General features: G+C 44.5%; 1 protein-coding gene across 3 annotated transcripts in view; it reads right to left on the bottom strand.

The window, feature by feature from the left end:
- GORAB (golgin, RAB6 interacting) overlaps positions 1-13,443 on the bottom strand; it is a 217,832-nt gene extending 204,389 nt beyond the window's left edge. For 2 of the 3 annotated variants that reach the window (XM_069737146.1, XM_069737145.1), the window contains exon 1: positions 13,293-13,443. In XM_069737146.1, the coding sequence (XP_069593247.1) occupies positions 13,293-13,368 (76 nt within the window). In that variant the 5' untranslated portion in view covers positions 13,369-13,443. The remainder of the gene's footprint in view (positions 1-13,292) is intronic. The other variant, XM_069737144.1, reaches the window with a different exon arrangement.
- Between the last annotated feature and the right edge of the window lie 9,260 nt (positions 13,444-22,703).

The following is a 22,703-nucleotide window of genomic DNA, read 5'->3' as shown; positions in this document are numbered from 1 at the left end:
GGAGGGGTGCGAGAGTGTTAGAAGGTAGGCCACAGAGGAGTATGTTGCAGTAGTCGAGGCGGGGAGATGATTAGGGCATGCACGAGCATTTTGGTAGAGTGTGGGTTGAGGAAGGGACTGATTCTGGAAATATTGTTGAGCTAAAGGCGACAGGAGGTGGCGAGAGCTTGGATGTGCGGTTTGAAGGACAGGGCAGAGTCGAGGGTTACTCCAAAGGCAGGGGATTTGGGGGACAGGGGAAATTATGTCCAATACTCCAGGCTCTTCAAAGCAGCCACCCCCCGCTCCGATGACTGCCCCGCACACCCCCGGCACTCTTAATCCAATAAATAACCACTTGTATGCAAGGTATATGTCATGCACTACTAGACATAAATCATCCCAAATAAAACGTGCAACACAAAGACACCGTATTAAAATTAATTTTATTAATAGTAATTTTTAAAGTAAGAAAAATATACAAAAAATAAAAATAAAGCTCATAGATATTGAACACACTATAATGGTATAATAGGACACCTAAAAAAAAAAAAAAAAATATATATATATATATATATATATATATATATATATATATATATATATATATATATATATATATATATATATATATATATATATATATATGTATATATATATATACACACACACATACATAAATATTTGTGCAAAAATGCAAAAAATAGTTCAAAATATGAACCCCAAAACTACCGAATCAATATAAAGCAGTGTATGTGAAAAAACTAATAGACCAAAAAAGGAAAAGAAAAGGGAGATAAATACTGCTAAGTATATCCAATATATTGCACAACCCAACTAATATATATATATATATATATATATATATATATATATATATATATATATATATATATATATATATATATATATATATATATATACACATACACAGTTAGAGCCAGAAATATTTGGACAGTGACAATTTTCGCGAGTTGGGCTCTGCATGCCACCACATTGGATTTGAAATGAAACCTCTACAACAGAATTCAAGTGCAGATTGTAACGTTTAATTTGAAGGGTTGAACAAAAATATCTGATAGAAAATGTAGGAATTGTACACATTTCTTTACAAACACTCCACATTTTAGGAGGTCAAAAGTAATTGGACAAATAAACATAACCCAAACAAAATATTTTTATTTTCAATATTTTGTTGCAAATCCTTTGGAGGCAATCACTGCCTTAAGTCTGGAACCCATGGACATCACCAAACGCTGGGTTTCCTCCTTCTTAATGCTTTGCCAGGCCTTTAAAGCCGCAGCCTTCAGGTCTTGCTTGTTTGTGGGTCTTTCCGTCTTAAGTCTGGATTTGAGCAAGTGAAATGCATGCTCAATTGGGTTTAGATCTGGAGATTGACTTGGCCATTGCAGAATGTGCCACTTTTTGGCACTCATGAACTCCTGGGTAGCTTTGGCTGTATGCTTGGGGTCATTGTCCATCTGTACTATGAAGCGCCGTCCAATCAACTTTGCAGCATTTGGCTGAATCTGGGCTGAAAGTATATCCCGGTACACTTCAGAATTCATCCGGCTACTCTTGTCTGCTCTTATGTCATCAATAAACACAAGTGACCCAGTGCCATTGAAAGCCATGCATTCCCATGCCATCACGTTGCCTCCACCATGTTTTACATGCATATATATATATATACACAAATAGTGCTAAATAAGGTTCTGGGTGCTAAGGCGGCATTCAGCCGAAACGTACGTAGGGACTGAGCAATTATAGGTATGTGGAGCCTCTGTTAGCAATCTAACTTTTACTTATGCTACCTATGCTGCTGCTAGTGTACAATAGCGGCGGTTTCATTTAGGCACGGTTTGCACTTTAGTATCTAGGTTATATTACCCTATTTTATCATTGTTGCACTACTCCTTATTGTGGTCTTAGCGTGGTATTTTGCAAAATAGGGACCCAGTATTGGCCATCAGCACGTCTGCACTTTCAAGCAGCACACCTTAAGGCCCCTTCACATTTAGCGACGCTGCAGCGATACCGACAACGATCCGAATCGCTGCAGCGTCGCTGTTTGGTCGCTGGAGAGCTGTCACACAGACCGCTCTCCAGCTACCAACTATGCCGGTAACCAGGGTAAACATCGGGTAACTAAGCGCAGGGCCGCGCTTAGTAACCCGATGTTTACCCTGGTTACCATGCTAAAAGTAAAAAAAAACAAACACTAGATACTTACCGTATATACTCGAGTATAAACCGACCCGAGTATAAGCCGACCCCCCTAATTTTGCCACAAAAAACTGGGAAAACTTATTGACTCGAGTATAAGCCTAGGGTGGAAATGCAGCATTTACCGGTGAATTTCAAAAATAAAAATAGATCATTATTTCCCCATAGCTGTGCCATATAGTGCTCTGCACCGTTCATATTTCCCCATAGGTGTGAACCATATAGTGCTCTGCACCGTTCATTGTGCCCCCTAGCTGTGCCATATACAGTGCTCTGCACCGTTCACTGTGCCCCATAGCTGTGCTGTGCCATATACGGTGCTCTGCACCGTTCACTGTGCCCCATAGCTGTGCTGTGCCATATACGGTGCTCTGCACCGTTCACTGTGCCCCATAGCTGTGCTGTGCCATATACGGTGCTCTGCACCGTTCACTGTGCCCCATAGCTGTGCTGTGCCATATACGGTGCTCTGCACCGTTCACTGTGCCCCATAGCTGTGCTGTGCCATATACGGTGCTCTGCACCGTTCACTGTGCCCCATAGCTGTGCTGTGCCATATACGGTGCTCTGCACCGTTCACTGTGCCCCATAGCTGTGCTGTGCCATATACGGTGCTCTGCACCGTTCACTGTGCCCCATAGCTGTGCTGTGCCATATACGGTGCTCTGCACCGTTCACTGTGCCCCATAGTTGTGCTGTGCCATATACGGTGCTCTGCACCGTTCACTGTACCCCATAGCTGTGCTGTGCCATATACGGTGCTCTGCACCGTTCACTGTGCCCCATAGCTGTGCTGTGCCATATACGGTGCTCTGCACCGTTCACTGTACCCCATAGCTGTGCTGTGCCATATACGGTGCTCTGCACCGTTCACTGTGCCCCATAGATGTTCCACATAAATTTGTGCCGCCGCTGCCGCAATAAAGAAAAAAAAACACATACTCACCTCCCTTGATTGCAGCTCCCGGCGTCTCGTTCCGGCGCCTCCATCTTCCCGGCGTCTCTGCTCTGACTGATCAGGCAGAGGGCGCCGCGCACACTGTATGCGTCATCGCGCCCTCTGCCTGAACAGTCAGAGAGCAGAGACGCCGGGAAGATGGAGGCGCCGGCCGGGAAGATGGAGCGGCGCCCGGCGGCTGGAACGAGGACAGGTGAATATGCTATACTTACCTAGTCCTGGCGATCCTCGCGCTGTCCCCTCCTGTCTTCGGTGCCGCAGCTTCTTTCTCTATCAGCGGTCACCGGCACCGCTGATTAGAGAAATGAATAAGCGGCTCCGCCCCTATGGGAGGTGGAGCCGCTTATTCATTTCTGTAATGAGCGGTCCCACGTGACCGCTGAAGAGAGGAAGAAACTGCAGCGCCGAAGCCCGTGGGACAGCAGGGACAGCGCGAGGATCGCTGGGACTAGGTAAGTATACCCCAGCGCCCTCACCCCCTCACCCGCCGACCCCACCGCTACCGTGACTCGAGTATAAGCCGAGGGGGGCACTTTCAGCCCTAAAATTTGGGCTGAAAATCTCGGCTTATACTCGAGTATATACGGTACCTACAGCCGTCTGTCCTCCAGCGCTGCGCTCTGCTTCTCTGCTCTCCTCCTGTACTGTCTGGGAGCCGGAAAGCAGAGCGGTGACGTCACCGCTCTGCTTTCCGGCTCACAGCCAGTACAGGAGGAGTGCAGAGCGCAGCGCTGGAGGACAGACAGCGGTAGGTAAGTATCTAGTGTTTGTTTTTTTTTACTTTTAGCATGGTAACCAGGGTAAACATCGGGTTACTAAACGCGGCCCTGCGCTTAGTTACCCGATGTTTACCCTGGTTACCAGTGAAGACATCGCTGGATCGGTGTCACACACGCCGATCCAGCGATGTCAGCAGGAGTCCAGCGACGAAATAAAGTTCTGGACTTTCCTCAGCGACCAACGATCTCCCAGCAGGGGCCTGATCGTTGGTCGCTGTCACACATAACGATTTCATTAACGATATCGTTGCTACGTCACAAATAGCAACGATATCGTTAACAATATCGTTATGTGTGAAGGTACCTTTATACTATATGCAGGGATTGCAATATTGCATACACCATTTTGCACTTTCTAGCGCCCAGATTTTTATTTAGCACTATTTGCACATATATTGTGCAATATAGGGACCTAGTATAGGCTAATAGTATTAGCACGTTTGCACTTTATAGCAGCACACTTATATTATATGCAGGGATTGCAATATTGCATACACAATTTTTGCACTTTTTAGCACCCAGAACCTTATTTAGCACTATTTGCACATATATATTTTACATTTTTTGAGGTGTCCTATTATACCATTATAGTGTGTTCAATATCTATCAGCTTTATTATTTTTTGTATATTATTTTTCTTACTTTAAAAATTACTATTAATAAAATTAATTTTAATACGGTGTCTTTGTGTTGCACGTTTTATTTGGGATGATTTACCCCCGGCACTCTCCCTACGAGCCCCAAGAGGCAGTCACCGGGAATGGTCCTCAATTCAAAGGTGTGCCCTGTCAGGTTTAATAAGTGGGATTTCTTGCCTTATAAATGGGGTTGGGACCATCAGTTGTGTTGTGCAGAAGTCTGGTGGATACACAGCTGATAGTCCTACTGAATAGACTGTCAGAATTTGTATTATGGCAAGAAAAAAGCAGCTAAGTAAAGAAAAACGAGTGGCCATCATTACTTTAAAAAATGAAGGTCAGTCAGTCCGAAAAATTGGGCAAACCTTGAAAATGTCCCCAAAGGCAGTGGCAAAAACCATCAAGCGCTACAAAGAAACAGGGTCACATGAGGACCACCCCAGGAAAGGAAGACCAAGAGTCACCTCTGCTTCTGAGGATACGTTTATCCGAGTCACCAGCCTCAGAAATCGCAGGTTAAGGCTACATTCACATTAGCGTTTTGCGTGTTTGCGTCGGGCGCCGCAGCAGCGATGACGCATGCGTCCCTATATTTAACATGGGGGGCGCATGGACATGCGTTGTGCTGCGTTGTGCGACGCATGCGTTTTTTTTGCCGCATGCGTTAAGCGCAGAAAACGCAACAAGTTGCATTTTATTTGCGTCCAAATTTCGGCAAAAAAGGACGCATGCGTCGCAAAACACAGCGTTTTAGCGTTCGTTTTGGTGCGTTGCCGACGCAGCGGCGCACAACGCAAATGTGAACATAGCCTAACAGCAGCTCAGATTAGAGACCAGGTCAATGCCACACAGAGGTCTAGCAGCAGACACATCTCTACAACAACTGTTAAGAGGAGACTGTGCAGCAGACCTTCAGGGTAAAATAGCTGCTAGGAAACCACTGCTAAGGACAGACAACAAGCAGAAGAGACTTCATCCGTTTTTTGCCGGATCCGTCAAAAAAGCTGTTCCCGCCGGACGGAAAACACATACAGAGGAACGGTTTTTCTGTCCGGCGAAAAAACGCACAGCGACGGATCCGGCGAAAAAAGTATGAAACAGATGTTAAATGATGAATCTGGCCTCCGAATCTGTTTTTTCATGCATGTTTCCATTAAAATCATGCACATTTTCCGTTTGCTCTCTTTTAAAAAAAACGAATCAGTTGCATCAGTTTTTCACTATTTGCAACAGATCCGTTTTTATCAAAAATTCGTCGGATCCTGCCTGATGGAAACAAACTGATGTGTGAAAGTAGCCCAACTATCCATATATATATCTACATCTATCCATCTCATTCCTTATATCTATCCCAGGCCGGCGTCACACTTGGCGTAGGAAAATGTGGTCCATTTTTTACTGGAGCAATACGCAAAAATGTTCCCAAAACAGTGTTCTGTATGTAATCCGTTGGCAAGGTTGGCAAGACTTTCATTGGCGGAATTTTTGCGCAATACGCTGACAAACGCAGCATGCTGCGATTTTCAACGCCCGTAAAATGCAGCTTCAAAATATACGGCAGATACGAGCTGCCCCATAGAGAATCATTGGTCTGTGTGCAATGCGTTGTTATTGCGCCTCTCATACGTCCGTAAAACTCTAGTGTGACGCCAGCCTTATTCCTTCTATCTATCTCATTCTTTCTGTCTGTCTAGCTATCTGTCTGTCTGTCTATCTGTGTGTAATGGAGTGTGGGTTGGAAATAATGTAAAAGAGGAGGTTGGACAAGCAATGACATCACAAATCTTTTTTGTCAATAATAGATTTTTATTTAGCTTTCAAAAACGCATACAAATCCGCATGGAAAAAACGCAACAAAATGCAGCAAAAACGCGACAAAACCGCACCTGCGTTTTCTGGCAAGAGAGGGAAGCATCTGCAGCAGAAATTCCTAAAGGTACCTTCACACTCAGCGACGCTGCAGCGATACCAATGATGTTGATTGCTGCAGCGTCGCTGTTTGGTCGCTGGAGAGCTGTCACACAGACAGCTCTACAGCGACCAACGATGCTGGTAACCAGGGTAAACATCGGGTTACTAAGCGCAGGGCAGCACTTAGTAACCCGATGTTTACCCTGGTTACCATCGTAAAAGTTAAAAAAAAAAAAAAAACACTACATACTTACCTTCCGTGTCTGTCCCCGGCGCTGTGCTTTCCTGTGCTGACTGAGCACAGCGGCCGGAAAGCAGAGCGGTGACGTCACCGCTCTGCTTTCCGGCTGGCCGGCGCTCACAGCCAGTGCAGGAAAGCATGTAGTGTTTGTTTTTTTTACTTTTACGCTGGTAACCAGGGTAAACTTCGGGTTACTAAGCGCGGCCCTGCGCTTAGTAACCCCATGTTTACCCTGGTTACCAGTGAAGACATCGCTGAATCGGCGTCACACACGCCGATTCAGCGATGTCTGCAGGAGATCCAGCGACGAAATAAAGTTCTGGACTTTCTGCAGTGACCAACGATGTCACAGCAGGATCCTGATCGCTGCTGCATGTCAAACTGAACGATATCGCTAGCCAGGACGCTGCAACGTCACGGATGTACTCACCATGTACCGAGCGTCTTCTCCCTGCAGTCCCCGGATCCAAAATGGCCGCTGGGCTGCATCCGGGTCCTGCAGGGAGCACTTCCGGGTCGCCTGCAGCTCTGTAAGCCTGCAGCGATATCAGTGAGATCGCCGATCTTACAGAGTGCTGTGCAAACTGTAAGATCGGCGATCTGTGATGTCCACCCCTGGGACAAAGTAAAAAAGTTAAAAAAAAAAATTTCCACATGTGTAAAAAAAAATTACTAAATAAATAAAAAAATAAAATTTCCCATAAATACATTTCTTTCACTAAAAAAAAAAAACAAAAAAAACAATAAAAGTACACATATTTAGTATCGCCGCGTCTGTAACGACCCGACCTATAAAACTGTCCTACTAGTTAACCCCTTCAGTGAACACCGTAAGAAAAAAAAAAAAAAAAACGAGCCAAAAAAACAACGCTTTATTATCATACCGCCGAACAAAAAGTGGAATAACACGCGATCAAAAAGACGGATATAAATAACCATGATACCGCTGAAAACGTCATCTTGTCCCGCAAAAAACGAGCCGCCACAAAGCATAAGCAAAAAAATAAAAAAGTTATAGTCCTGAGAATAGAGCGATGCCAAAATATTTTTTCTATAAAATAGCTTTTATCGTATAAAAGCGCCAAAACATAAAAAAAATAATATAAATGAGGTATCGCTGCAATCGTACTGACCCGACGAATAAAACTGCTTCATCCACTTTACCAAACGCGGAACGGTATATATGCCTCCCCCAAAAGAAATTCATGAATAGCTGGTTTTTGGTCATTCTGCCTCACAAAAATAAATAAAAAGTGATCAAAAACTGTCACGTGTCCAAAAATGTTACCAATAAAAACGTCAACTCGTCCCGCAAAAAACAAGACCTCAAATGACTCTGTGGACCAAAAAATTGAAAAATTATAGGTCTCAAAATGTGGAGACGCAAAAACTTTTTTGCTATAAAAAAAGCGTATTTTAGTGCGTGACGGCTGCCAATCATAAAAAGCCGATATAAAAAACGCTATAAAAGTAAATTAAACCCCCCTTCATCACCCCCTTAGTTAGGGAAAAATAATAAAATTAAAAAAATGTATTTATTTCCATTTTCCCATCAGGGTTGGGGTTAGGGTTGGAGCTAAAGTTGGGGCTAGGGTTGGGGCTAGGGTTGGGGCTAGGGTTGGGGCTAGGGTTGGGGCTAGGGTTGGGGCTAGGGTTGGGGCTAGGGTTGGGGCTAGGGTTGGGGCTAGGGTTGGGGCTAGGGTTGGGGCTAGGGTTGGGGCTAAAGTTAGGGTTAGGGTTTGGATTATATTTACGGTTGGGATTAGGGTTGGGATTAGAATTAGGGGTGTGTCAGGGTTAGGGGTGTGGATAGGGTTACCATTGGGATTAGGGTTAGGGGTGTGTTAGGGTTAGGGTTTCAGGTAGAATTGGGGAGTTTCCACTGTTCAGGCACATCAGAGGCTCTCCAAACGCGACATGGCGTCCGATCTCAATTCCAGCCAATTCTTCGTTGAAAAAGTAAAACAGTGCTCCTTCCCTTCCGAGCTCTCCGGTGCGCCCAAACAGGGGTTTACCCCAACATATGGGGTATCAGCGTACTCAGGACAAATTGGACAACAACTTTTGGGGTCCAAGTTCTCTTGTTATCCTTGGGAAAATAAAAATGTGGGGGGCTAAAAATCATTTTTGTGGGAAAAATAAGATTTTTTTTATTTTCGCAGCTCTGCGTTGTAAACTGCAGTGAAACACTTGGGGGTTCAAAGTTCTCACAACACATCTAGATAGGTTCCTTGGGAGGTCTAGTTTCCAATATGGGGTCACTTGTGGGGGGTTTGTACTGTTTGGGTACATCAGGGGCTCTGCAAATGCAACGTGACGCCTGCAGACCAATGCATCTAAGTCTGTATCCCAAATGGCGCTCCTCCCCTTCCGAGCTCTGCCATGCGCCCAAACAGTGCTTCCCCCCCACATATGGGGTATCAGCATACTCAGGACAAATTGGACAACAACTTTTGGGGTACAATTTATCCTGTTACCCTTGTGAAAATACATAACTGGGGGCTAAAAAATCATTTTTTGAAAAAAAAAAGAATTTTTATTTTCACGGCTCTGCGTTATAAACTGTAGTGAAACACTTGGGGGTTCAAAGCTCTCAAAACACATCTAGATAAGTTCCTTAGGGGGTCTACTTTCCAAAATGGTGTCACTTGTGGGGGGGTTTCAATGTTTAGGCACATCAGGGGCTCTCCAAACGCAACATGGCGTCCCATCTCAATTCCAGTCAATTTTGCATTGAAAAGTCAAATGGCGCTCCTTCCCTTCCGTGCTCTGCCATGCGCCCAAACAATGGTTTACACCCACATATGGGGTATCAGCGTACTCAGAACCAATTGCCCAACAACTTTTGTGGTCTAATTTCTTCTCTTACCCTTGGGAAAATAAAAAATTGGGGGCAAAAAGATCATTTTTGTGAAAAAATTTGATTTTTTTATTTTTACGCTCTGCATTATAAACTTCTATGAAGCACTTGGTGGGTCAAAGTGCTCACCACACATCTAGATAAGTTCCTTAAGGGGTCTACTTTCCAAAATGGTGTCACTTGTGGGGGGTTTCAATGTTTAGGCACATCAGGGGCTATCCAAACGCAACATGGCATCCCATCTCAATTCCAGTCAATTTTGCATTGAAAACTCAAATGGCGCTCCTTCCTTTCCGAGCTCTGCCATGCGCCCAAACAATGGTTTACACCCACATATGGGGTATCAGCGTACTCAGGACCAATTGCACAACAACTTTTGTGGTCTAATTTCTTCTCTTACCCTTGGGAAAATAAAACAAATTGGAGCTGAAATAAATTTTGTGTGAAAAAAAGTTAAATGTTCATTTTTATTTAAACATTCCAAAAATTCCTGTAAAACACCTGAAGGGTTAATAAACTTCTTGAATGTGGTTTTGAGCACCTTGAGGGGTGTAGTTTTTAGAATGGTGTCACATTTGGGTATTTTCTATCATATAGACCCCTCAAAATGACTTCAAATGAGATGTGGTCCCTAAAAAAAAAAAATGGTGTTGCAAAAATGAGAAATTGCTGGTCAAATTTTAACCCTTATAACTCCCTAACAAAAAAAAATTTTGGTTCCAAAATTGTGCTGATGTAAAGTAGACATGTGGGAAATGTTACTTATTAAGTATTTTGCATGACATATCTCTGTGATTTAAGGGTATAAAAATTCAAAGTTGGAAAATTGCAAAATTTTCAAAATTTTCGCCAAATTTCCATTTTTTTCCCCAAATAAACACAAGTTATATCGAATAAATTTTACCACTATCATGAAGTACAACACGTCACGAGAAAACAATGTCAGAATCGCCAAGATCCGTTGAAGCGTTCCAGAGTTATAACCTCATAAAGGGACAGTGGTCAGAATTGTAAAAATTGGCCCAGTCATTAACGTGCAAACCACCCTCGGGGCTTAAGGGGTTAAGGCTAATCCGCAACGTGTGCACATACCCTAACTCTTGGTGCAAATTGTGCGGCATAAATATTGCTGTGAATCAGTCCTGTGTGTGCGTCTTACGGTACGTGCACACGTTGCGTATCTCCTGCGGAAACGATGCAGATCCGCAAGTGATTTACAGTACAATGTAAATCAATAGGAAAAAAAATGCTGTACTAACGGTGCGGAAAATTCTGTGCGGAAAGCTGCGGATTAAAAGAAGTAGCATGTCGCTTCTTTTGTGCGGATCTGCAGCGTTTTTGCACCCATTCCATTGTAGAAATCCTGAGGGGTAAAAAATACAGTAAATACACACAAAATTTGCAGTAAATCCGTAGCAAATCTGCACAAAAAACGCGTCATATCCGCACCTGCCTTTTCTGCCAAGAGATGCAGAATCCACACAAAAAATTCCTGAGGCTAATCTGCAACGTGTGCACATAGCCTTAAGGGTATGTGCACACGCTGCAGATTTCCTGCAGATCCGCAAGTGATTTACCGTACAATATAAATCAATGGCAAAAAAAAAATAATGCTGTGCTAACGGTGCAGAAAAATCTGCACGGAAAACGCAACAGATTAAAAAAAGGACCATGTCAATTCTTTTTGCCGATCTGCTGCGTTTCTGCACCCACTCCATAATAGAAACCCGCAGGGGTGAAAAAAGGAAGAAATCCGTACAAAAATCTGCAACGTGAGCACATACCAAAAAAGGCACGGATTCTGACCTGCAATTTCTGCCAAGAAATGCAGAATCTAAACAGAAAATTCCACAGTCAACTCTGCAATGTGTGCATACTGCCTCTGAAGATTTCAGCTGTTCAAGGGTCTATATATAGAGATCCCATAAAACACGCCCTCTGTAGTCCCATTGGCGCTGTCTGGTTATCTAGATTTTTCTCCTGTAAAATTTTTCACCCTAGGCACCAAAAACGCAAACGCAGAAAAAAACGCATAGAAACACGTAAAACGCAGCGTTTTTTAACCGCATGCGTTCCCCGCATGCGTCTATCAAACGCCACGTTTGTAAATGTTTCTATGCGTTTTTTCCTGCACTTGCGGATGCGGATTAAACGCTGCGGATTCTACCACAAATGTGAAACTAGCCTTAGTAAAGGTTTTTTGTTTTTTCAAACATCTTCACTCCCTGTACTTTGTTGCATAATTTCTTTGCAGATTTTGCCACAAATAAAAGAATTACGAACTCTGTGTCTAGGCCATCCCTTTATGAGCCAAAATAATAATATTTATTTTTATATAGCGCTAACATATTCCGCAGCGCTTTACAGTTTGCACGCATTATCATCGCTGTCCCCGTTGTGGCTCAATCTAAATTCCCTATCAGTATGTCTTTGGAATGTGCGAGGAAACCCACGCAAACACGGGGAGAACATACAAACTCTTTGCAGATGTTGTCCTTAGTGGGGCTTGAACCCAGGACTCCAGCGCTGCAAGGCTGCTGTGCTATCCACTGCGCCACCGTGCTGCCCAAAATGAACAGGTGATGGACATATGTCACATTTACTAAAACAGGTGCACCAATGAGCCACACTCCTGCAGGTAAGGCTGTATGCACGCGTTTTTTGTCTATAAAAACGCATACATATGAATCCCATCATTTACATTGCATTCCGCAATTTTATGCTTATGTTGCGTTTTTTCCACACACAAAAATGCATTGCGGTAAAAACGCAGCATGTTAATTAATTTTGCGGATTTTTTTCAGATTTCCCATTATATTATTGCATTGGGAACCTCCAGAAAAATCCGCAAAAAAAAAACGCAAGTGGATTTCTTGCAGAAAATCTCCGGTTTTGTTCAGGAAATTTCTGCAAGAAATCCTGACGTGTGCACATAGCCTAACTGTACACGCCAGTTCTCGCAACTTCATTGCCAAATTTAAAGGGGTTTTCCACCTTTAGTAAAGCGGTTCCCAAATGCTCTAACATAAACAGATCTGATACTCATCCTCCCAAGGTACGGCACCACCTCTCTGGACGCTGCTCACGTCTCAGTGTTTTGGCTGTAGCAGTTACATCACAGTGGAAGCTCACCGCTGCAGACAATCACTAAGCTCAGCGACTGGGCCAAGATTGACTACAAGGGTAGCTAAACTCAGTGATTGGCTGCAGTGGTGACCAGAGCAACAGCAGGGAGGTGGCAGCGCCAGGGAGGGCAAGTACTTGTTTGCTATTTTACAGAATTTGGGGTAAAACCCATTAAAAGGTTACCTGTCACCAGAAAAACGCTATTAACCAGCAAATATGGGGTTAATCTGCAGGTTAGTGTTATTATGCTGCCCAATGTCTGCGCGTAGCCGAACAAAGCAGAGAGAAAGTGAAAAGTGTCACCATGTCACAGAGAGAGGCAGAGAGGCAGGTGGAACCGGTATTAGGGCCGGCTGTGAGCAGTGAAGGAACCCTGGCCACGGTAACTCTGCTGAAGAGAATAAAGATCATTGTCTCCCTGAAGCGTTCAGCTATGGGGTGAAAGCATTATTTTCTGGCGACAGGGTCCCTTTAGGGCAATATCCCCAATATAAATGTTTCCAGTGGGTAATGAACCTGTTGAAACCAGTGACGCCCGTGGACTGAGGCCAGTCACAGCCCTGCAGCACTCTACCTCGCCGGGATCTCATCCTTCTAAGCTCGTCCTCAGAGAAGCCGGCCCAGCCCGCCATCCGCGCAGCTCCTGACATGGGAGAATTAAAGCAGCCTCCTCAGTAGTCAGTACAGCTTCCGCCTCCTCACACGCGTCCTGCTACGTCACCGTCTGGGCTCAGGACCCCAGAGGGCTGTCCTACGCTGCCTGACGGGGGATACTGGGAACGAGCTCCTCTGCCCCCTGTCCTCCCCAGCCCAGACAGGCAGGACTGAGCCGCCAGCCTGTTGCTATGGAACGACAGTTTACTTCTGGTGACTGTCACATCTGCTGGGCGGGACCGCTCGTCACTGAGTGAGTGTGCGGACGTGGACGGAGCTGTGACCCGAGGAGACTTTTGGCTATGTGCACACGTTCAGGTTTTTTCGCGGTTTTTCGCGGTAAAAACGCTAGCTATGTGCACACGTTCAGGAATTCATGCAGAAAATTCCTGTGGAAATCCGGACATTTCTGTCTGATATCCGCATGCGTTTTTTGCGCGTTTTTGACGCGGTTTTTGCACGTTTTTTCCCAATGCATTAGACAGTGGGAAATCCTTGAAAAAACCGCAAAATTAATGAACAAGTTCATTATTTTTCCGCAATGCATTTTTCATGCGGAAAAACGCACATCATGTGCACAGAAATTGCGGATTCCATCATAAATGATGGGATGCTTAATGTATGCAGATTATTTGCGGTTTTATAGCGTTTTTATAGCGCAAAAACGCTAAAAAAAATGCAAATAATCTGAAACGTGTGCACGTAGCCTAAAAACTCATTAAAAACGCATGCATTATGCATCCTATCATTTTGAATGCATTCTGCATGTTTTGTGCACATGATGCGTTTTTTTTCGTGAAAAAAATGCATCACGCGCGGTAAAAAAAGCAGCATGTTCATTAATTTTGCGGATTTTCTGCGTTTTTCCCGCTATTTTATGCATTTGGGAAAAAACGCGGTAAAAACGCATGCGGATTTCTGGCAGAAATGTCCGTTTTTTGTCAGGAAAATCTCTGCAAGAAATCCTGATGTGTGCACATACCCTTAGAATCTAACTTGAGCAGTGCGGTGTGGATCGGGCGCCAGGCCCTGCAGCCTTCATATGGAGGCTAAGGCTTCTTTCACACCTCCGTCGGAACGCGGCAGTCGCTAAGCGTCGGCGCGAAGTACCGACGGACGTTTGTGATTTTTTGCTCAACGTGGGCAGCGGACACAGTGTTTCAACGCGTCCGCTGCCCATAGTAAACTCCCAACGTGTGTCCATACGTCGCGATGCGTTGGTAATACAAGTCTATGTGAAAAAACCGCATCCTGCAGGCAACACTGCAGGATGCGTTTTTTCCACAAAACGACGCATTGTGACGGTCGGGAAAAGACGGAGGTGTGAAAGTAGCCTAATGCGAAGGCTTCTTTCACACTTCCGTCGGTACGGGGCCGTCACAAAGCGTCGGCGCAACGTACCGACGGACAGTGGTGATTTTTTTTCACAACGTGGGCAGCGGAGTGTTTCAACGCATCCGCTGCCCACAGTAAACTCCCAGGTAGGAGGGGGTGGAGTTATGGCTGGGCATGCGCAGTCGGCAATACAAGTCTATGAGAAAAAAACGCATCCTGCGGGTAGATTTGCAGGATGCGTTTTTTTCCCAAAACGACACATTGTGACACATCAATAAAGACGGAAGTGTGAAAGAAGCCTAAGTTCTCAGTCACAAACCTTATGTACCCAGCACTGCCAGTCAGACCAGTGCCACTATGCTGGTCAGTCACACTGTCACCATGCTGTACCCGGCAGCCCCCCCCCCTCCCCCGTCAACTGCTGGCTACTGCTGGTCACACATCCTGCCACTGCCTGTCGCCATGCTGCTCCTGATTCCCAGTGCCACCCCCTCACCTGCTGTCTGCTGCCGGCCACATACATTGGCCCTGCCTGCCACCATGCCAACCCCCCCCCCCCCGCCTCACCTGCTGACTACTGCTGGTCACATACAGTGACCCTGCCTGCCACCATGCTGCTCCAGTTCCTCACTTACCTGCTGGCTACTGCTGGTGACATACAGTATATCTTCAGAAGACTTGACTTTCCTCTCCTGCTAGGCCGGAATCGCGGATCAGTCAGTGCAGAGACATTATCACACACTGGTAGGAGGAGGCAGAGCCCAGCAACATTGTTGCTTGTAGAGTCCCAGACTATGGCTACTTTCACACTTGCGTCGGGCCGACGTACCGACGCACGTTGTGAAATTTATGCAAAAAAAGTTACATTGAACTTTTTTTGTGACGATGGTCCGCCAAAACACGACGGATCCGTCACACGACGGACGCGACATGTGGCCATCCATCGCGATCCGTCGCTGATACAAGTCTATGGGCAAAAAACGCATCCTGCGAGCACATTTGCAGGATCCGTTTTTTGCCCAAAACGACGGATTGCAAAAAACGCAAGTGTGAAAGTATCCTATGAGAAATAAGATTCTCTGGTCTGATGAGACGAAGATAGACCTTTTTGGTGATAATTTTAAGTGGTATGTATTGAGAAAACCAGGCACTGCTCATCACCCAATAAAATCCCAACAATGAAATGTGGTGGCAGCATCATGCTATGGTGTTGTTTTTCAGCTGCAGGGACAGGACAACTGGTTGTCATTGAAGGAAACATGAATGCGGCCAAGTACAGAGATATCCTGGATGAAAACCTCTTCCAGAGTGCTCTAGACCTCAGACTTGGGTCCAACAAGACAATGACCCTAAGCACACAGCTAAAATAACAAAAGGAGTGGCTTCAGAACAACTCTGTGACCATTCTTGACTGGCCCAGCCAGAGCCCTGACCTAAACACAATTGAGCATCTCTGAAGAGACCTGAAAATGGCTGTCCACCAATGTTCACCATCCAACCTGTCAGAACTGGAGAGGATCTGCAAGGAAAAATCCCCAAATCCAGGTGTGAAAAACTTGTTGCATCATTCCCAAGAAGACTCATGGCTGTACTAGCTCAAAAGGGTGTTTCTACTCAATACTGAGCAAAGGGTCTGAATACTTATAACCATGTGATATTTCAGTTTCTCTTTTTTAATAAATTTGCAAAAATCTCTACATTTCTGTTTGTATTTCATTCAAGATCGGGTGCAGAGTGTACATTAATGAGAAAAAAATGAACATTTTTTAAAATTTACCAAATGGCTGCAATGAAACAAAGAGTGAAAAATTTAAAGGGGTCTGAATACTTTGCCTACTTAGTCAAGCCATGGTCCTGGGGTTAAAATACCAGGAAGAAAGCGGATCAAGGCAAAGGGATGGTCTGAACGCACTAGATCAGAGCACAAAGTAGATCAGAAAAACAAGGCAAACATACACCAGTGAGCAAGAAGCTATAACTGGCACTAGTCAGAACACAGGTGTATCTAGGAGGGTACAGCTGGGGCATATGCCCCAGACGCAGCCGGCAGGAGGGCGCAGCCGGGCCACCTAATGCAGACGTCTGAGGTGTCTTCCCCAGTGGCTACATTTTGCCGCCAACCCCCAGACAGGGAGTTTGCAGCTCTCTTAGCAGGCTATCAAGCTGACAGCCGGCTCAGCGTGCCAGCTCTGAGTGAACCATTGTACTTGCGTCCTTCGGATGTCTTTCAGACGCGAGTACAATTGATGCTCTGACGTCAGGAGCATGATCAGGTAATGTGATCACGCTGCTGACATATCTTGGCACTGCTGACGTCACTCGCTGGCGCCCAGAGGCAAGTGCTCCACACAAGTGGAGCTGAAGACACCCAACGGTTGATGATTTAGGGGTGATTTATAGTTGGGGTATTTAATGGATTTTGGATTGTGTCTGAGTATTCTCTGTGTGTGGTGGGGGAGATTTATTTACTGTGTGTGGGAGATAACAAGGCCAGGGAAGATTTACTTTGTGTGGGGGGATTTACTTGGTGTAGGAGTATTTACTGTGTGGGGGAGATTTAATGAAATGGGGCAGGGGGTGATTTACTGTGTGGGGGTATTTACTGTGTGTGTGGAGGGAGATTTACTGTGGTATGTGTGATTTACTGTGTGGTGAGATTTAGTATAGTGGAGACTGATTTGATGACACAAGTTTGGGGATCAAGGAAGGGACAGGTGCAGACAATATGGGGAGCAGGAGAAATTTGAAGGCACAATATGAGGAGCAAGGTGGGAGATGGAGCATGTATTAGGAAACAGTATGTGGGGATGGGGGCAGACACAGTCTGAGGAGCAAGGAAAAAATGTATGTGGACACAGTATGGAGAGCCAGGATAATGGGATCAATGCAGACAGTATGGGGGGATGCGTAAGGAAGCAGTATGGAGAGTGAGAGGGTAAATGTGTAAGGATACTATTGAGAGGAATTGTGGAAGTAGACAGTATGGGGGGGGTAAGAGTGAGTGGACACAGGATAAAGACATTATTGTGAAGGAGGGTAGCATGGGTGAACAGTGTAAGGTCACAGCCAGGAAAGGATACTAAGCCAAGGAGGGGGAATGTGTTGAGGGGACATAGTATAGAGACTGAGCAGTATAGAGGAGGGACACAGTGTGAGAGGACAGTATGAAGTGGGGGCCCAGTATGAAAAAGAGAAAAGTGTGGAGGGCATGTACCATAAGAGGGACAGTATGGGGGTCATATTTTATTCAATGAATATAGTGAGGGGCAATTATTCAGGGGCTCGACGTAGGGCAGATATTTTTATTCAGGAGAATTGTAATGACACTTTAACCCCTTTACCCCCAAGGGTGGTTTGCACGTTAATGACCGGGCCAATTTTTACAATTCTGACCACTGTCCCTTTATGAGGTTATAACTCTGGAACGCTTCAACGGATCCCAGTGATTCTGACATTGTTTTCTCGTGACATATTGTACTTCATGATAGTGGTAAAATTACTTTGATATTACCTGCGTTTATTTGTAAAAAAAAATGGAAATTTGGCGAAAATTTTGAAAATTTCGCAATTTTCCAACTTTGAATTTTTATGCAATTAAATCACAGAGATATGCCACACAAAATACTTAATAAGTAACATTTCCCACATGTCTACTTTACATCAGCACAATTTTGGAACCAAATTTTTTTTTTTGTTAGGGAGTTATAAGGGTTAAAAGTTGACCAGCAATTTCTCATTTTTACAACACCATTTTTTTTTAGGGACCACATCTCATTTGAAGTCATTTTGAGGGGTCTATATGATAGAAAATACCCAAGTGTGACACCATTCTAAAATCTCTACCCCTCAAGGTGCTCAAAACCATATTCAAGAAGTTTATTAACCCTTCTGGTGCTTCACAGGAATTTTTGGAATGTTTAAATAAAAATGAACATTTAACTTTTTTTCACAAAAAATTTACTTCAGCTTCAATTTGTTTTATTTTACCAAGGGTAACAGGAGAAAATGGACCCCAAAAGTTGTTGTACAGTTTATCCTGAGTACACCGATACCCCATATGTGGGGGTAAACCACTGTTTGGGCGCATGACAGAGCTCGGAAGCGAAGGAGCGCCATTTGACTTTTCAATGCAAAATTGACTGGAATCGAGATGGGACACCATGTTGCATTTGGAGAGCCCCTGATGTGCTAAACATTGAAACCCCCCACAAGTGACACCATTTTGGAAAGTAGACCCCCTAAGGAACTTATCTAGAGGTGTAGTGAGCACTTTGACCCACCAAGTGCTTTACAGAAGTTTATAATGCAGAACCGTAAAAATAAAAAATCATGTTTTTTCACAAAAATTATCTTTACGCCCCCAATTTTTTATTTTCCCAAGAGTAAGAGAAGAAATTGGACCCCAAAAGTTGTTGTACAGTTTATCCTGAGTACACCGATACCCCATATGTGGGGGTAAACCACTGTTTGGGCGCATGACAGAGCTCGGAAGCGAAGGAGCGCCATTTGACTTTTCAATGCAAAATTGACAGGAATTGAGATGGGAAGCTATGTTGCTTTTGTAGAGCCATTGATAGTAACATAGTTAGTAAGGCCGAAAAAAGACATTTGTCCATCCAGTTCAGCCTATATTCCATCATAATAAATACCCAGATCTACGTCCTTCTACAGAACCTAATAATTGTATGATACAATATTGTTCTGCTCCAGGAAGACATCCAGGCCTCTCTTGAACCCCTCGACTGAGTTCGCCATCACCACCTCCTCAGGCAAGCAATTCCAGATTCTCACTGCCCTAACAGTAAAGAATCCTCTTCTATGTTGGTGGAAAAACCTTCTCTCCTCCAGACGCAAAGAATGCCCCCTTGTGCCCGTCACCTTCCTTGGTATAAACAGATCCTCAGCGAGATATTTGTATTGTCCCCTTATATACTTATACATGTTTATTAGATCGCCCCTCAGTCGTCTTTTTTCTAGACTAAATAATCCTAATTTCGCTAATCTATCTGGGTATTGTAGTTCTCCCATCCCCTTTATTAATTTTGTTGCCCTCCTTTGTACTCTCTCTAGTTCCATTATATCCTTCCTGAGCACCGGTGCCCAAAACTGGACACAGTACTCCATGTGCGGTCTAACTAGGGATTTGTACAGAGGCAGTATAATGCTCTCATCATGTGTATCCAGACCTCTTTTAATGCACCCCATGATCCTGTTTGCCTTGGCAGCTGCTGCCTGGCACTGGCTGCTCCAGGTGATGTGCCTAAACATTGAAACCCCCCACAAGTGACACCATTTTGGAAATTAGACCCCCTAAGGAACTCATCTAGATGTGTTGTGAGAGCTTTGAACCCCCAAATGTTTCACTACAGTTTATAACGCAGAGCCGTGAAAATTTTAAAAAAAACTTTCCCCCAAAAATTATTTTTTAGCCCCCAGATTTGTGTTTTCCCGAGGGTAAGAGGAGAAATTCGACCCCAAAAGTTGTTATCCAATTTGTCCTGAGTACGCTGATACTCCATATGTGGGGGGGGAACCGCCGTTTGGGCGCATGGGAGGTCTCGGAAGGGAAGGAACGCCATTTGGAATGCAGACTTAGATGGAATGGTCTGCAAGCGTCACATTGCGTTTGCAGAGCCCCTAATGTACCTAAACAGTAGAAACCCCCCACAAGTGACCCCATATTGGAAACTAGACCCCCCAAGGAACTTATCTAGATGTGTTGTGAGAACTTTGAGCGCCCAAGTGTTTCACTACAGTTTATAACGCAGAGTCTTGAAAATAAAAAATCTTTTTTTTTTCCCCACAAAAATTATTTTTTAGCCCCACAGTTTTGTATTTTCCCAAGGGTAACAGGAGAAATTGGACCCCAAAAGTTGTTGTCCTATTTGTCCTGAGTACGCTGATACCCCATATATTAGGGTAAACCTCTATTTGGGCACACGGGAGAGCTCGGAAGGGAATGAGCACTATTTTACATTTTCAACGCAGAATTGGCTGGAATTGAGATCGGACGCCATGTCGGGTTTGGAGAGCCCCTGATGTGCCTAAACAGTGGAAACCCCCCAAATTATAACTGAAACCCTATTCCAAGCACACCCCTAACCCAAATCCCAACAGTAACCCTAACCACACCTCTAACCCTGACACACCCCTAACCCTAATCCCAACCCTATTCCCAACCGTAATGTAAATGTAATCCAAACCCTAACCGTAACTTTAGCCCCAACCCTAACCCTAACTTTAGCCCCAACCCGAACTGTAGCCTTAACCCTAGCCCCAACGCTAACCCTAGCCCTAACCTTAGCCCTAATGGGAAAATGGAAATAAATACATTTTTTTAATTTTTCCCTAACTAAGAGAGTGATGAAGGGGGTTTGATTTACTTTTATAGCGGGTTTTTTACTGGATTTTTACGATTGGCAGCCGTCACACACTGAAAGACGCTTTTTATTGCAAAAAATATTTTTTGCGTTACCACATTTTGAGAGCTATAATTTTTCCATATTTTGGTCCACAGAGTCATGTGAGGTCTTGTTTTTTGCGGGACGAGTTGACGTTTTTATTGGTAACATTTTCGGGCACGTGACATTTTTTGATCGCTTTTTATTCCGATTTTTGTGAGGCAGAATGACCAAAAACCAGCCATTCATGAATTTCTTTTGGGGAAGGCGTTTATACCGCGTTTGGTTAAATTGATGAAGCAGTTTTATTCTTCGGGTCAGTACGATTACAGCGATACCTCATTTATATCATTTTTTTATGTTTTGGCGCTTTTATACGATAAAAACTATTTTATAGAAAAAATAATTATTTTTGCATCGCTTTATTCTCAGGACTATAACTTTTAGATTTTTTTGCTGATGATGCTGTGTGGTGGCTCGTTTTTTGCGGAACAAGATGACGTTTTCAGCGGTACCATGGTTATTTATATCTCTCTTTTTGATCGCGTGTTATTCCACTTTTTGTTCGGCGGTATGATAATAAAGCGTTGTTTTTTGCCTCTTTTTTTTTTTTTTCTTACGGTGTTTACTGAAGGGGTTAACTAGTGGGCCAGTTTTATAGGTCGGGTTGTTACGGACGCGGCGATACTAGATATGTGTACTTTTGTTGTTTGTTTTTTTATTTAGATAAAGAAATGTATTTATGGGAATAATTTTTTTTTTTTCATTATTTAGGAATTTTTTTTACACATTTGGAAAACATTTTTTTTACTTTTTTACTTTGTCCCAGGGGGGACATCACAGATCGATGATCTGACAGTTTGCATAGCACTCTGTCAGATCACTGATCTGACTTACAGTACTGCAGGCTTACCAAGCACCTGCTCTGAGCAGGCGCTTGGTAAGCCACCTCCCTCCCTGCAGGACCCGGATGCCGCGGCCATCTTGGATCCGGGCCTGGAGCAGGGAGGGAGGTAGGGAGACCCTCGCAGCAACGCGATCACATCGCGTTGCTGCCGGGGTCTCTGGGAAGCCCGCAGGGAGCCCCCTCCCTGCGCGATGCTTCCCTACACCGCCGTCACATCGCGATCATGTTTGATCGTGGTGTGCCAGGGGTTAATGTGCCGGGGGCGGTCCGTGACCGCTCCTGGCACATAGTGCCGGATGTCAGCTGAGATAGGCAGCTGACACCCGGCTGCGATCGGCCTCGCTCCCCTCGTGAGCGCTGCTGATCGCATATGATGTACTATCCCGTTGGTGGGCATACGGGCCCAACCCACCTCGACGGGATAGTACGTCATATGTCAGAAAGGGGTTAAGGGCAATGTGTGGGGATGTGCTGCAGAAGACTGGAGAAGATGGAAGTCTGCAGAGACGGGCTGTGGATAAGAAAATTCGTAATGAAATCTGGACAAGATCAAGAAGAAAAGAAAGAGAATGACTCCAGAGACAATATCATCTATCAGGTATCTGGATATACAGTGGGCAAAAAATGTATTTAGTCAGCCACCAATTGTGCAAGTTCTCCCACTAAGGCCGGCGTCACACTTGCGAGT

Source organism: Ranitomeya imitator, chromosome 8 (assembly GCF_032444005.1).
Source record: "Ranitomeya imitator isolate aRanImi1 chromosome 8, aRanImi1.pri, whole genome shotgun sequence".
Taxonomy (NCBI): Eukaryota; Metazoa; Chordata; class Amphibia; order Anura; family Dendrobatidae; genus Ranitomeya; species Ranitomeya imitator.
The sequence above is the reverse complement of the archived record's forward strand: the minus strand, read 5'-3'. Positions and strand labels throughout refer to the sequence as shown.